At 42.6% G+C, this 11,596-nt stretch overlaps 1 protein-coding gene across 2 annotated transcripts; it reads left to right on the top strand.

The window, feature by feature from the left end:
• The first annotated feature begins 713 nt into the window (after positions 1 to 713).
• On the top strand, positions 714 to 11,399 carry iqank1 (IQ motif and ankyrin repeat containing 1). 2 transcript variants are annotated; one of them, XM_045700698.1, is made up of 14 exons: positions 714 to 1,177; positions 1,595 to 1,723; positions 7,283 to 7,422; positions 7,679 to 7,843; positions 7,933 to 8,124; positions 8,582 to 8,707; positions 8,904 to 9,007; positions 9,466 to 9,520; positions 9,613 to 9,708; positions 9,868 to 9,976; positions 10,119 to 10,215; positions 10,394 to 10,528; positions 10,841 to 10,969; positions 11,137 to 11,399. In XM_045700698.1, exons 1-14 carry the CDS (start codon positions 1,096 to 1,098, stop codon positions 11,309 to 11,311), a joined length of 1,734 nt encoding a protein of 577 aa, XP_045556654.1. In that variant the 5' UTR covers positions 714 to 1,095; the 3' UTR covers positions 11,312 to 11,399. The 2 variants fall into 2 exon arrangements, with proteins under 2 accessions (XP_045556654.1, XP_045556653.1); XM_045700697.1 differs by having other exon boundaries at positions 716 to 1,177; positions 8,868 to 9,007.
• Positions 11,400 to 11,596: the final 197 nt, after the last annotated feature.

The following is an 11,596-nucleotide window of genomic DNA, read 5'->3' as shown; positions in this document are numbered from 1 at the left end:
TTCCAATTGAAGGTCAACCCAATAAACACCACATAGAAATAGACATACTAGAACTAACATAGAAATAGACTAACAAAGAACATAGCCCAACAAACCCAGAAACACTCTAAACAAACACCCCCTGACCAAACTACAATAACAAACAACCTATTTTACTGGTCAGGATGTGACAGTACTATTTAATGGTTTTGATATAATGATTTATTTCAGAAATTCTGACATTGATAAAGATGTAGTATATTTAATTAAACTGCTAATAATATTAGGTACATTTCATATTCACAAATGCAAATGGTCTAATTCAAACAAAAATGCAATTAAAACTTGTTGTATTATTAATGCATATGATTTGTTTGTTTAGGATTCCTGGCAATGTAAATAGTTTGTATGTATGCTTGTTTGCATGTGACTATTCCTCTTTTGTTTGTTGATATTTGTTAATAAGGTTGAAGTGCCTTTGAACGGGATATGGTAGTAGGTGCCAGGCGCAAAGGTTTGAGTGTGTGAAGAACTGCAATACTGCCGGCTTTTTCACGCTAAACAGTTTCCTGTGTGTTTGAATGGTCCACCACCCAAAGGACATTCATCCAACTTGGCACAACTGTGGGAAGCATTGGAGTCAACATGGGCCAGCATCCCTGTGGAACGCTTTCGACACCTTGTAGAGTCCATAGAGTCCATGCCCTGCTGTTCTGAGGGAAAAAGGTGGTGCAACTGAATATTCGGAAGGTGTTCGTAATGTTTTGTGCACTCAGTGCATACAGTAATTGGTAGGCGCAAGTCAGACAATTGTTATCCCCAAAATGCAACACACTTTGAAAGGCGTTGACCAAGGATGGTTACCGACTTGACACAAGACATCCGCTAGAACGCGCCTATTGACTTGAAAGTCGACAAACTCATTCTATTTCTATTTTACATTCGTGTGCGACCAAGCCGCGCAAGTGTTACCATGGTGATCAGTGCGCGTTCAGGAAGGGATTGTGAATCCAACAGCTAAATTGCATAGGTTTGAGACCATAATCTATTTTTGGCTAATTGTACTATAATTATGGGCTTCTAGGCTGGTTCGTCTAACTATTATTTGGACAAAATATGAGTTCACGTAGTACTAAAAGCCCAGGGAAAACTGGAGCCAATGCACCGTCGAAGGGAGCAGTCCAATCATCAGAGGCAGGTATGCAAACCATGCATAGCATTGGAATTGAACTTCAAGTAGAGGTGTCTAACGACGTTAGCCATTGGGGATCTGATTCCCGAATATGACAGTGTTTTAGGCCTAAGTAAAATGTTGTTGTCTGAAATGAAGATGCAAAACAATTGGCGGTTGAAGCTGTTTAACTGGCATTGTATCAATTAACGTTAGCTAGTTACCAATATCTCCAGCCCATTTTAAACACAAAGTAACATTACATTACTTTGCTGTAAAAACATTTAAGTATGTACCTAAACTTGTGATGGTACATATTTTGGTTTTGGTTAATTGGTTTTGGTTACCATCACATGAAATGTGTCTGCCATCTGTACATAGAGATGTGTTTCTCTTTCGCTTAATGTGTAGTCTAATTTCCCCTGTTTGTTTGTGCTCTGGAAGGTGCCTCCCCCCAGCGCAGACAGAGCACTGGTGTGACCCAGGGTGGCCAGTCCAAAGGCAAAGCTGCTGTTGCCAAGGCAAGACGAAACACCTCTGCCAGTGCCAAGACACTGCAACCACCAAAGAAAAGTACTGCTCTGCGTTGCTCATTCTTGTCATGCCAAATGAGTCAATTAGTCAATTTACCTTTAGCTGACTTCCATTGCAACAATGTAAAGAAGTGCTGATTTGATTGTCCTCATACACCTAGGCCTGAGTCCTCAGTTGAAATCTGTGTGCCTAATGCTTGTGTAGTAGAAGTGAAACTCGCCTGTAGTATGTTGGCTGAAGTACATTGGTGACAGGATACTTCCCTGAGAACTAAAAAGCTGCTGTCGCTCAGGGCATGATATTGTGTTGCTCGAGTTGGCTAAGACGTTTGCCTTATGTGTTGTTGTGCAGAAGGTTGCTGGCTTGTGTCCCACTAGAGGCAGAACAGAATAGACGGTGTATTACACATGATTTATGAGAAAGCCAGTTAAGCATGCTCATCTCAAGTTAGGACTCGACCAGAAGAGAATAATAATTGCCTCCCGAGTGGCGCAGTGGTCTAAGGCACTGCATTGCAGTGCTAGCTGTGCTACTAGTCCAGGCTCTGTTGCAGTCGGCCGCGACCGGGAGACCCATGGGACGGCGCACAATTGGCACAGCGTTGTCCTGGTTAGGGGAGGGTTTGGCCCGGCAGGGATGTTCTTGTCCCATCGCGCACTAGTGACTTCTGTGGCGGGCTGGGCGCTGACACGGTCGCTAGGTGTACCGTGTTTCTGTCGACACATTGGTGCGGATGGCTTCCGGGTTAAGTGGGCATTGTGTCAAGCAGTGCGGCTGGTTGGGTTGTGTTTCGGAGAACGCACGCCTCTCCTGAGTCCGTACGGGAGTTGCAGCGATGAGACAAGACTGTAACTACCAATTGGATACCATGAAATTGGGGAGAAAAAGGGGTGAAAAAAAGGAGAGAATAATAATTATTCACTAGGATCGGCTGTGTTCTTCTACCGGGGACAGTGTGCAATCACACATTCATAATTCACCCTGGAGTTCAGAAGAATGAACACATTGCTTACATTACACAATGTCAGAGTCTAGGTGATGTGGGTAAGGCGGAGTCAGGCGCAGGACACAGAGATGAGTAATAATAGTAACTTTACTCAAAAATAATCCTCCAACAAGGAGAACGAAAATCCAGAATCACATAAACGAGACAACTGACAACAATAAACACGCACAAAACCATGATGGCTCCAGAGGGTTAAATAGGGAAATGATTCAAACGAAATGGGAACCAGGTGTGTCCAATACAGACAAAACAAATGGAAAAAGAAATATAGATTGGTAGAGGCTAGAAAGCCGGTGACGTTGACCGCGGAACGCCGCCCGAACAAGGAGAGGCACCAACTTCGGCGGAAGTTGTGACACACAACTGTCTGTTACTCTTCATTATACCCAAGGGAGTCTGATGTGGTCAAAGGAAATTATGCAAGCTTGAAAACAATCCCTCATTGTTTCCTGCAGGCACCACCCAAGGCACACATGGGAGCAGTAGGAACTATAGAGAAGGGATCATCAACTACATTCAGCCGCAAGCCAATTGTTTTCTTGAGCGGATGATCGGGTGCCGAAGCATTATAAAAAAAGAAAACATTTAGACTGAAAATTTACCGCAAGAAGCCTAAAAAGATATAATATTTGACTAAAACCTTGATTACATTTGGAAACATTGACCTGCGTAGGGTGCCGTCTTTCAGATGGGACGTTAAAATGGGTGTCCTGACTTTCTGTGGTCATTCAAAATCCCAATGGGATTTATTGTAAGAGTAGGGGTGTACACCCCCCGGTGTCATGGCAAAATGTCCAACCTGGCCACATTCCATCATGGCCATCTAATCATCCCCCTCTGTCACGACTTCCACTGAAGTCGGTTCCTCTTCTTGTTCGGGCGGCGTTCGGCGGTCAGCTTCACCGGTCTTCTAGCCATCGTCGATCCACTTTTCATTTTCCATTTGTTTTGTCTTGTTTTCCTTCATACCTGGTTCTCATTTCCCTAAGTGTTGTGTATTTAACCCTCTGTTCCCCCCATGTCTTTGTGTGGAATTGTTTGTTGTAAGTGCTTGTGCACATGTTTACTGGTGTGCGTCGGGTTTTGTACCCATGTTGGTTATTTCCTTATGCCGTTGGTTTTGAAATTAAACTTCCCCGGCTATTACCTAGTTCTCCTGCGTCTGACTTCACTGCCACCAGTTACGCGCCCCTTTACACCCTCATTCCTAATTGGCGTATATCACTCCTCACCACTACACCTGATAGTTGATGTGTGGTGAGAGTTCTGGCACAAAAATGGTCGCCATGCATCACTGAGTTGGGTGCTACACATTGATGGTGGATGAGGTGAGTTTCACCCTACTATGTAAAGCGCTTTAAGTACCTCAGTTGGTAGAAAAGTGCTATATAAATACATTATTATTAATTAGATTTGTATACGATCACATATTTTTTATTTAAATATTTTTTATTCTTTTTTTTTACCTTTTATTTATCTAGGCAAGTCAGTTAAGAACAAATTCTTATTTACAATGACAGCCTACACTGGCCAAACCTGGATGACGCTGGGTCAATTGTGCACCACCGTATGGGACTCCCAATCAGCCTGGATTCAAACCAGGGTGTCTGTAGTGACGCCTCTAGCACTGAGATGCAGTGCCTTAGACCGCTGCGCCACTCGGGAGCCCAAAACGTCTCTCTGTTATGCGTGGGAACTTTGGGAACAGATTTCCAAAATTAAAATCCATTGGAGCTGTTTTCCTGGTGTTTTTACATTTTTTTTATGTCCAACAATGAAAATGCCCCCTCTCACCCCCACAAAAAAATGATAAAATAACCTATATTTTTTTCCCAAAATTTATTTTGCTTATAAAACTTGGGGGGGCAAATAAAACCACCGGCATGCCAAATTCACCGCGGGCCGCCAGTTGGGGAACCCTGCTGTAAAGCATGTCAAATTAAGTTGTCTTCAGTACATAGATAATTGCCTCACTACATATCATTGAGCGGGATTCATAGCTTTGACAACTGTTGCCGTATGATTTTAGTTAACAAATTAGCAATTATGTTGAAAGCCTTTTCAGTTGTAGCTCTCAGATGGTATTCATGAAGTGGTATGAAATACTAGGCCTACATTCCTTTTATGTACAGTATATTATTATTTCCATTAAATACAAATCTTTTATTTAGATAAATGCAGCAAATCAACTTAAAAAAACATTTATAAACCATATACAGTGCATTTGGAAAATAATCAGACCCCTTCACTTTTTCAACATTTTGTTACGTTACAGCCTTATTCTAAAATGGATTAAATAAAAACAAAATCCTCATCAATCTACACACAATACCTGATAACGACAAAGCGAAAACAGGATTTTAGAAACAAATAACTTATTTACATAAGGATTCTGACCCTTTGCTATGAGACTCAAAATTGAGCTCAGGTGCATCCTGTTTCCATTGATCATTCTTGAGATGTTTCTAAAACTTGATTGAAGTCCACCTGTGGTAAATTCTATTAATTGGAGATTATTTGGAAAGGCACACATCTGTATATAAGGTCCCACAATTGACAGTGCATGTCAGAACAAAAACCAAGCCAAGAGGTTGAAAGAATTTTCCGTAGAGCTTAGGTACAGATCAGGTAAAGGGTACCAAAACATTTCCACAGCACTGAAGGTCCCCAAGAACACAGTGGCCTCCATCATTCTTAAATGGAAGAAGTTTGGAACCACCAAGACTCTTCCTAGAGCTGGCTGCCCAGCCAAGCTGAGCAATCAGGGGAAAAGGGCCTTGGTCAGGGAGATGACAAAGAACTTGATGGTCATTCTGACCGAGCTCCAGAGTTCCTCTGTAGAGATGTGAGAACCTTCCAGAAGACAACCATCTCTGCAGCACTCCACCAATCAAGATTCTCTGGCCTGTTGAAACCAAGATTGAACTCTTTGGCCTGAATGCCAAGCGTCACGTCACCTGGCCAATACCATTCCCACGGTGAAGCATGGTGGTGGCTGCATCATGCTGTGGGGATGTTTTTCAGCGGCAGGGACTGGGAGACTAGTCAGGATTGAGGGAATGATGAACGGCGCAAAGCACAGAGAGATCCTTGATGAAAACCTGCTCCAGAGCGCTCAGGACCTCAGACTGGGGTGAAGGTTCACCTTCCAATAGGACAACGACCCTAAGCACACAGCCAAAACAACACAGGAGTGGCTTCGGGACAAGTCTCTGAATATACTTGAGTTTTCCAGCCAGAGCCTGGACTTGAACCCGATCGAACATCTCTGGAGAGACCTGAAAATAGCTGTGCAGCGACACTCCCCATCCAACCTTCCAGAGCTTGATAGGATCTGCAGAGAAGAATGGGAGAAACTCCCCAAATACAGGTGTGCCAAGCTTGTAGTTTCATAGCCAAGAAGACTCGAAGCTGTAATCGCTGCCAAAGGTGCTTCATCAAAGTACTGAGTAAAGGGTCTGAATACTTATGCAAATGTCATATTTCAGTTTTTGTGTAAAAATTTAAAAAGAAAAAGTGTTTTCTTAGTCATTATGGGGTATTGTGTGTAGATTGATGAGGGATGTTGATCCATTTTAGAATAAGGGTGTAACGTTACAAAATTTGGAAAAAAGTGAAGGGCTCTGAATACTTTCCGAATGCGCTGTGCACATTAAACATATAGGCCTATATGGGAAATTATAATAATAAAAACCAGAAATAGCTGTCGTCAAGGTCAACAAAGAAACGGAATCCTCCAGGTTAAACAAATATTTGGGCTGTACAGATAGGGTTAGGCTGTAAAGTCGACTGTACAATCTTATGTATACTGCACGGGTGTTGTGTGAGTCTGTGGCTTTGCTTTGTTACTCTTGTCAGGTTGTTATTGTAAAAGAGAACATATTCTCTAACTTACCTGGTTGAACAAAGGAAATGAACAAATAAATCTTGACTGACAAAGACAATACAATGAATCTGTACTGAGGCTAAACTATACTGAAACGATTAACTTTGATTCCAAAACGAAATAAAATAAAAACCATCATGAATTATGTTCAGTTTTAGTTATTTTCTATAAACTTTGGGGAAAAATCGAATGGCGTTTTCAGTTGGGTTTTCAAGCTTTTGGGTTTATAAGTCACTGTATCTGGCGGGTAAATGCGGCCAGGAGAAGGCGATGTTTCAAATAGGCCTAGCTATCACTAGCTAATAGGGAAAAAATTGTCTAGCTATCTAACTTGGTTAAAAAGCATTGGATTGTTTCCTTCCATCATTTTTTGTTGTTGCACCAATCGCAGCGCTATTCCTTTTAAATCCAAGTCATATTGAGATTTACTTTATAATTGAAACCTAACCTAACCTAACCTTACCCATCATCTTATGTATTACTGCCCCCGAGTTGCAATAAGTGACATAAAAAAAACACACAAATGGTTACAAGCATACCACGCATGCTTTCTGCCGCTAACACTAAAACTGAAACAAAATAATATAAAAATGAAATAGAAATATTTTTAGACAACTAAAACGAAGAAAAAAAAGGTGCAAATCAAATCGAAACTGAACTGAAATAACAGGGACTTGTTTGTCCTGCATGTTTATTGTTGTTGTAGATGTAGAGCCGACTCCAGAGGAGCTAGCTGCAGTGACCATCCAGCGGGCCACTCGAGGCCTGCTGGCCAGGCGAGAGCGGGTCCGGAGACAGAAGGAAAAACAGGACTATGAAGACCTTATGGATCGCTTGGAGAAAGAGGTTAGCTAATTAGATATGAAAATGACGGTGTTAGGTTTGGATTTATAAAGTATATCAACATATTGGAATTTTAAATCATGAGTAATAGAACTGTTGGCATTACATGTTGACTCAGATCTCCTCCTTTGTTTGTTCTTCTTTCAAAAAGCATCCGTGAGCGTGCTTGAGTGTGTTGTAGTCTACAATCAATGTAATGTCATTGTTTCTGAAAATGAGAAGTGTGTGTACCCTGAAAAGTGTTTTGATTGGCCTGCAGGCTTTTGTGGCACTAGTACGAAGAGAACAGGAAGAGACGGAGTGGAAAAGGAAGAAGGAGGAGGACGAGAGAAAGGGGAAGAAGGAAGAGCAGCTTCTGCGAACCCGACTTCTGGAAGCAGCGTTTGATGGAGAGGCAGAGGAAGTGTTAGCAATTTTGAAGGAGGTGAGACTGATATGTGATATCTGTGAGATCTGTGTGGACAAGTAATGAAGACATGACAAAGATTAATAGATGCACTGGTCCTTATCTAGGTCTCTGATAGGAACACAAAGCGTGGCCTTGGGTTGGATGAAGCAGGCAAACGCCAGCGGCTGCTAAACCAACTTTGCATGATTAACATAACAGATGCCAACGGCAACACAGCAGTGTCAGAAGCAGCAGGTGGGGGTCAGCCGGAAGTCATCACCTTATTGGTGGAAAGGGGTGCGGACATAAACACACAGGTGAGAGAATGCAGCGCGAACAGAAATATTAGCTCTTGGTCAGGTGAGAGTCTTCCCTCCCCCACCCATTCCCACTGACACACACAAACATACACATGTATTGATAGGCAGGTAGCCTAGTGGTTAGAGTGTTGGGCCAGTAACCGAAAGGTTGCTAGATCAAATCCACGAGCTGACAAGGTAAAAATCTGTCTTTCTGCCCCTGAACGAGGCAGTTAACAACCCACTGTTCCTAGGCCGTCATTGTAAATAAGAATTTGTTCTTAACTGACTTGCCTGGTAAAAAATGTTTTTTAAACAAGCTTGACTTGACTTAAACCCTTTCTTTGGGGAGTGTTGGTCATCCACAAACTTTCTCCAGCAGGCAAACAACTAAATAGATCTTTCTAAGTATTGGAGTTAGATGTCCATGCCTAAGCAATTGCAGAAGTATGTCAGGAAGTGTGTTTTTTAATAGGGTGCGTTTGGACGGACTCCAATCTACAGAGCTGCATTTGGAGGCCATCTTGGGGCAGTGCAGACCCTTCTACAGCTTGGGGCAGACCCGAGGACCCATGCAGATGATGGTAGCACTCCAGAGCAGGTGTGTGTGGCTGTGTGTACACATAGACAATAATCAGGGTTCTTTATATATGTGTGTGTGTGTGTGTGTGTGTGTGTGTGTGTGTGTGTGACAGAGGATGGCTGTGTAATTGTGTTTTACAAGCCATGTTTGGGCTTATGTGTTTGTGGGCATGTTCCAGGTGGCTTCTGAAGAGGCTGTGATTGCCACTTTACAGAACTGGGATCTGAGTGCCACTGACTCCATGCTGACGAAGATGAAGGCAGAGGAACAAAGGAGGGCGGAGGAAGAGGAAAAGCAGAACGAGGCGGAGACTGACCGGTAAGAGTCACGCCCAACTGTTCAACCCCTCCCACTCAAAACAGAAACCTTTCATAGAGTATGACACTCTCAAAAGCCAACCCTATGCTCCCAAACATAGTCTAATTAGGTCATGTCTCATGCGTACAGCATAGAGAACAGAGTAGGATACACAATTTAGCCAGAACAGTAAGAGAAACTGAATAGCTTGGCCAGAGATCAGATGTTGTATGAACACATTATGATGCAATGTGTTAACTATTTGTAATATGTTTATCTCTATCTACTTCCCCTCTCCTTCAACACAAAGGCACGTCGGTCCTGTTAAGTCACGTCATCTAGAGAGTCCTGCAGAGTCACTTTTGCTGAGTTGAGGACAGATAGAGAGGATAGCTGATATGATTTCCCCACACATTGTTCACTGATAGGGGGAAACAGTGTAAACGTGCAAACCAAAAATGGTCTGTGTTTTCCCTCAGCCTGAAAGGGGAGGTGGAGCAGCTCCAGAAAGAGTATGAGCGATGCCAAAGAGAGGTAAGACACATCTGGAATCAATAGTTCTAAGATTAACAGGAAAAATGTCCCTTTCATCACTCCGACGTCACTCTCCCTGTGTGTGTATATAGCTGCAGAAGGCCTTCGTTGAGCTGAATAAGAGGATCACAGAACATGATACATGTGTGAGGAAGGGTATGGAGGAGCAGGCTAAAGTCACCTTGCAGGTAGTCACTGTACTCCTTTAGCACACTGCTTAAGTTGTATTGTCTCAGTACTGAAGTAATGATGTATGTATTGTCTCAGTACTGATGTATGTATCAGTCTCAGTACTCTTATGTATTGTCTCAGTACTGATGTGTGTGTGTGTGTGTGTGCGCGTAAAGGTGGTTCATGAAGCTGAAGATGTGTTGGCGAAAGCTCAAATAGCAGCTCATGAGGCTGCAGAGCAGCTATCCCTTGCCAAGCTGACACTGAGAGAGCAGTCTGGTGGAGGTATGTAATGTCACACACGCACACACACATGCAGGTACTCCCCCCCCACACACACACACAGACACAGAGACAAACAAACACACCTTTCCCTGGAGCAACACAAAATGTAATATTCTCACAGTGTGTGTTTATGTGAACTAAGATGCTGTCCTGGACCGTGGTGGGGTTCGTTGCCCGGTTCGTGACCTTGAGGAAGTTCTTATTAAAGATGTAGGCGGCAAGATCAAGCAGGATGGCAGGTAAAAAATTATAATAATTACTCACTTTAGTATGACTTTTCTGCCCTCAGGTTAGCTGCTCAAACAAAATGCAAACAGGTTGTTCATCTCTCTGTATTTAGCTAATCGCTCCGTTTACAATTTAACATTAGATTCAGTTAATTAAGTTTATCCACTCTGGCTGTGTATCTGATGTTAGGTGGCCCCTGCTTGTGGATACCTATGGTCAGGCTGCCACATTTCTACGCTACAGAGACACTACCTACCTGGACGCCTTGCACCCTGGAGACATGCAGCCTGACAAACTGAGGCTCGCTCTACTGGGGGCCATCAGGTGTGTGAGAGAGATATTACAGGGGTGTCGGCAATGAGCAGCCTAATCCTAAATTTGAGTTATGCACATCAATGACAGTAGCAGGTGTAAGAAGTGTTTTTAAGAGTTTGCTGTAAAACCTTAATGTATATCAAATTTAGGGTTGGGCTGCTCATTTGAATTCCTGTCTTTTTTGTCTATTGCCAAAAGTAAATATGTCACAAAAAATATCGTTTTTGTATAAATAAAGGAGTGGATAGACAGAATAAGGACACAGATAAATGTATGTATGAATAGAAAGGCTGTTCTGATGTTGTGTGATCTTGTCTGCAGGTTCGGAAAGCCCTTGGTTATTAACATGATGGAGGTGGACTTGTTTGAGAGTGTACAGAACCAGCTAGACCAGGTGAACCCAGGGCTGAGTAAGCAGCTGATGAACAAGGAGCTCCTGCAAGAAGAGAGGTACAGTACCGAGCGCTCACTACCAGCACATAGTTCATCTCAATATGAACCTTTCTCAGTTCTAGTTAGATTTTTTAACATTTAAGTGGTGATGTAAGACATAAAAAAATGCAGGGCTGCGCCCTCTCATTGCGAGATTGATATCAATATATGTCGTCTCCCGGTAGGTACCTAAGCCTGGTGCGCTCCACAGATGGTCCTCAGTATGCCAGAACTGAGTTCATGCTGGACCGCATTGAGAAGTTCAGCCTGGTCTTGGTGACCAAACAGCACCACCCTCCTGATGCACTGCTCACAGCATTCTATCCCATCCATGTCATGCCACTGGAACCCAAAATATGACATGTTGCTGTTGCTCAAAAGTGTAAATACTGTTGTTGTTGTTTTACCACAAAATATGTTTTACTAATATAAAATATATGACACCAAAAATAAGGATATATTTTTGGTATGATGATTATTATGTAAATTATTAGATGTTAATCTCCAGCAGACTGACAGCACTGTGGCAATTTTCATGGTAGCTAAATATAAAATATATATTTTTGATAATGCAGTGTAGTCTATACCTAAACAAAAAGTAGCATCGTATCACAGGAAACACAGGCACTCGCGATTTGTTACAGC

The sequence above is a fragment of the Salmo salar genome, chromosome ssa18 (assembly GCF_905237065.1).
Source record: "Salmo salar chromosome ssa18, Ssal_v3.1, whole genome shotgun sequence".
NCBI lineage: Eukaryota > Metazoa > Chordata > Actinopteri > Salmoniformes > Salmonidae > Salmo > Salmo salar.
This window is presented reverse-complemented; position numbering and strand designations above follow the sequence as displayed.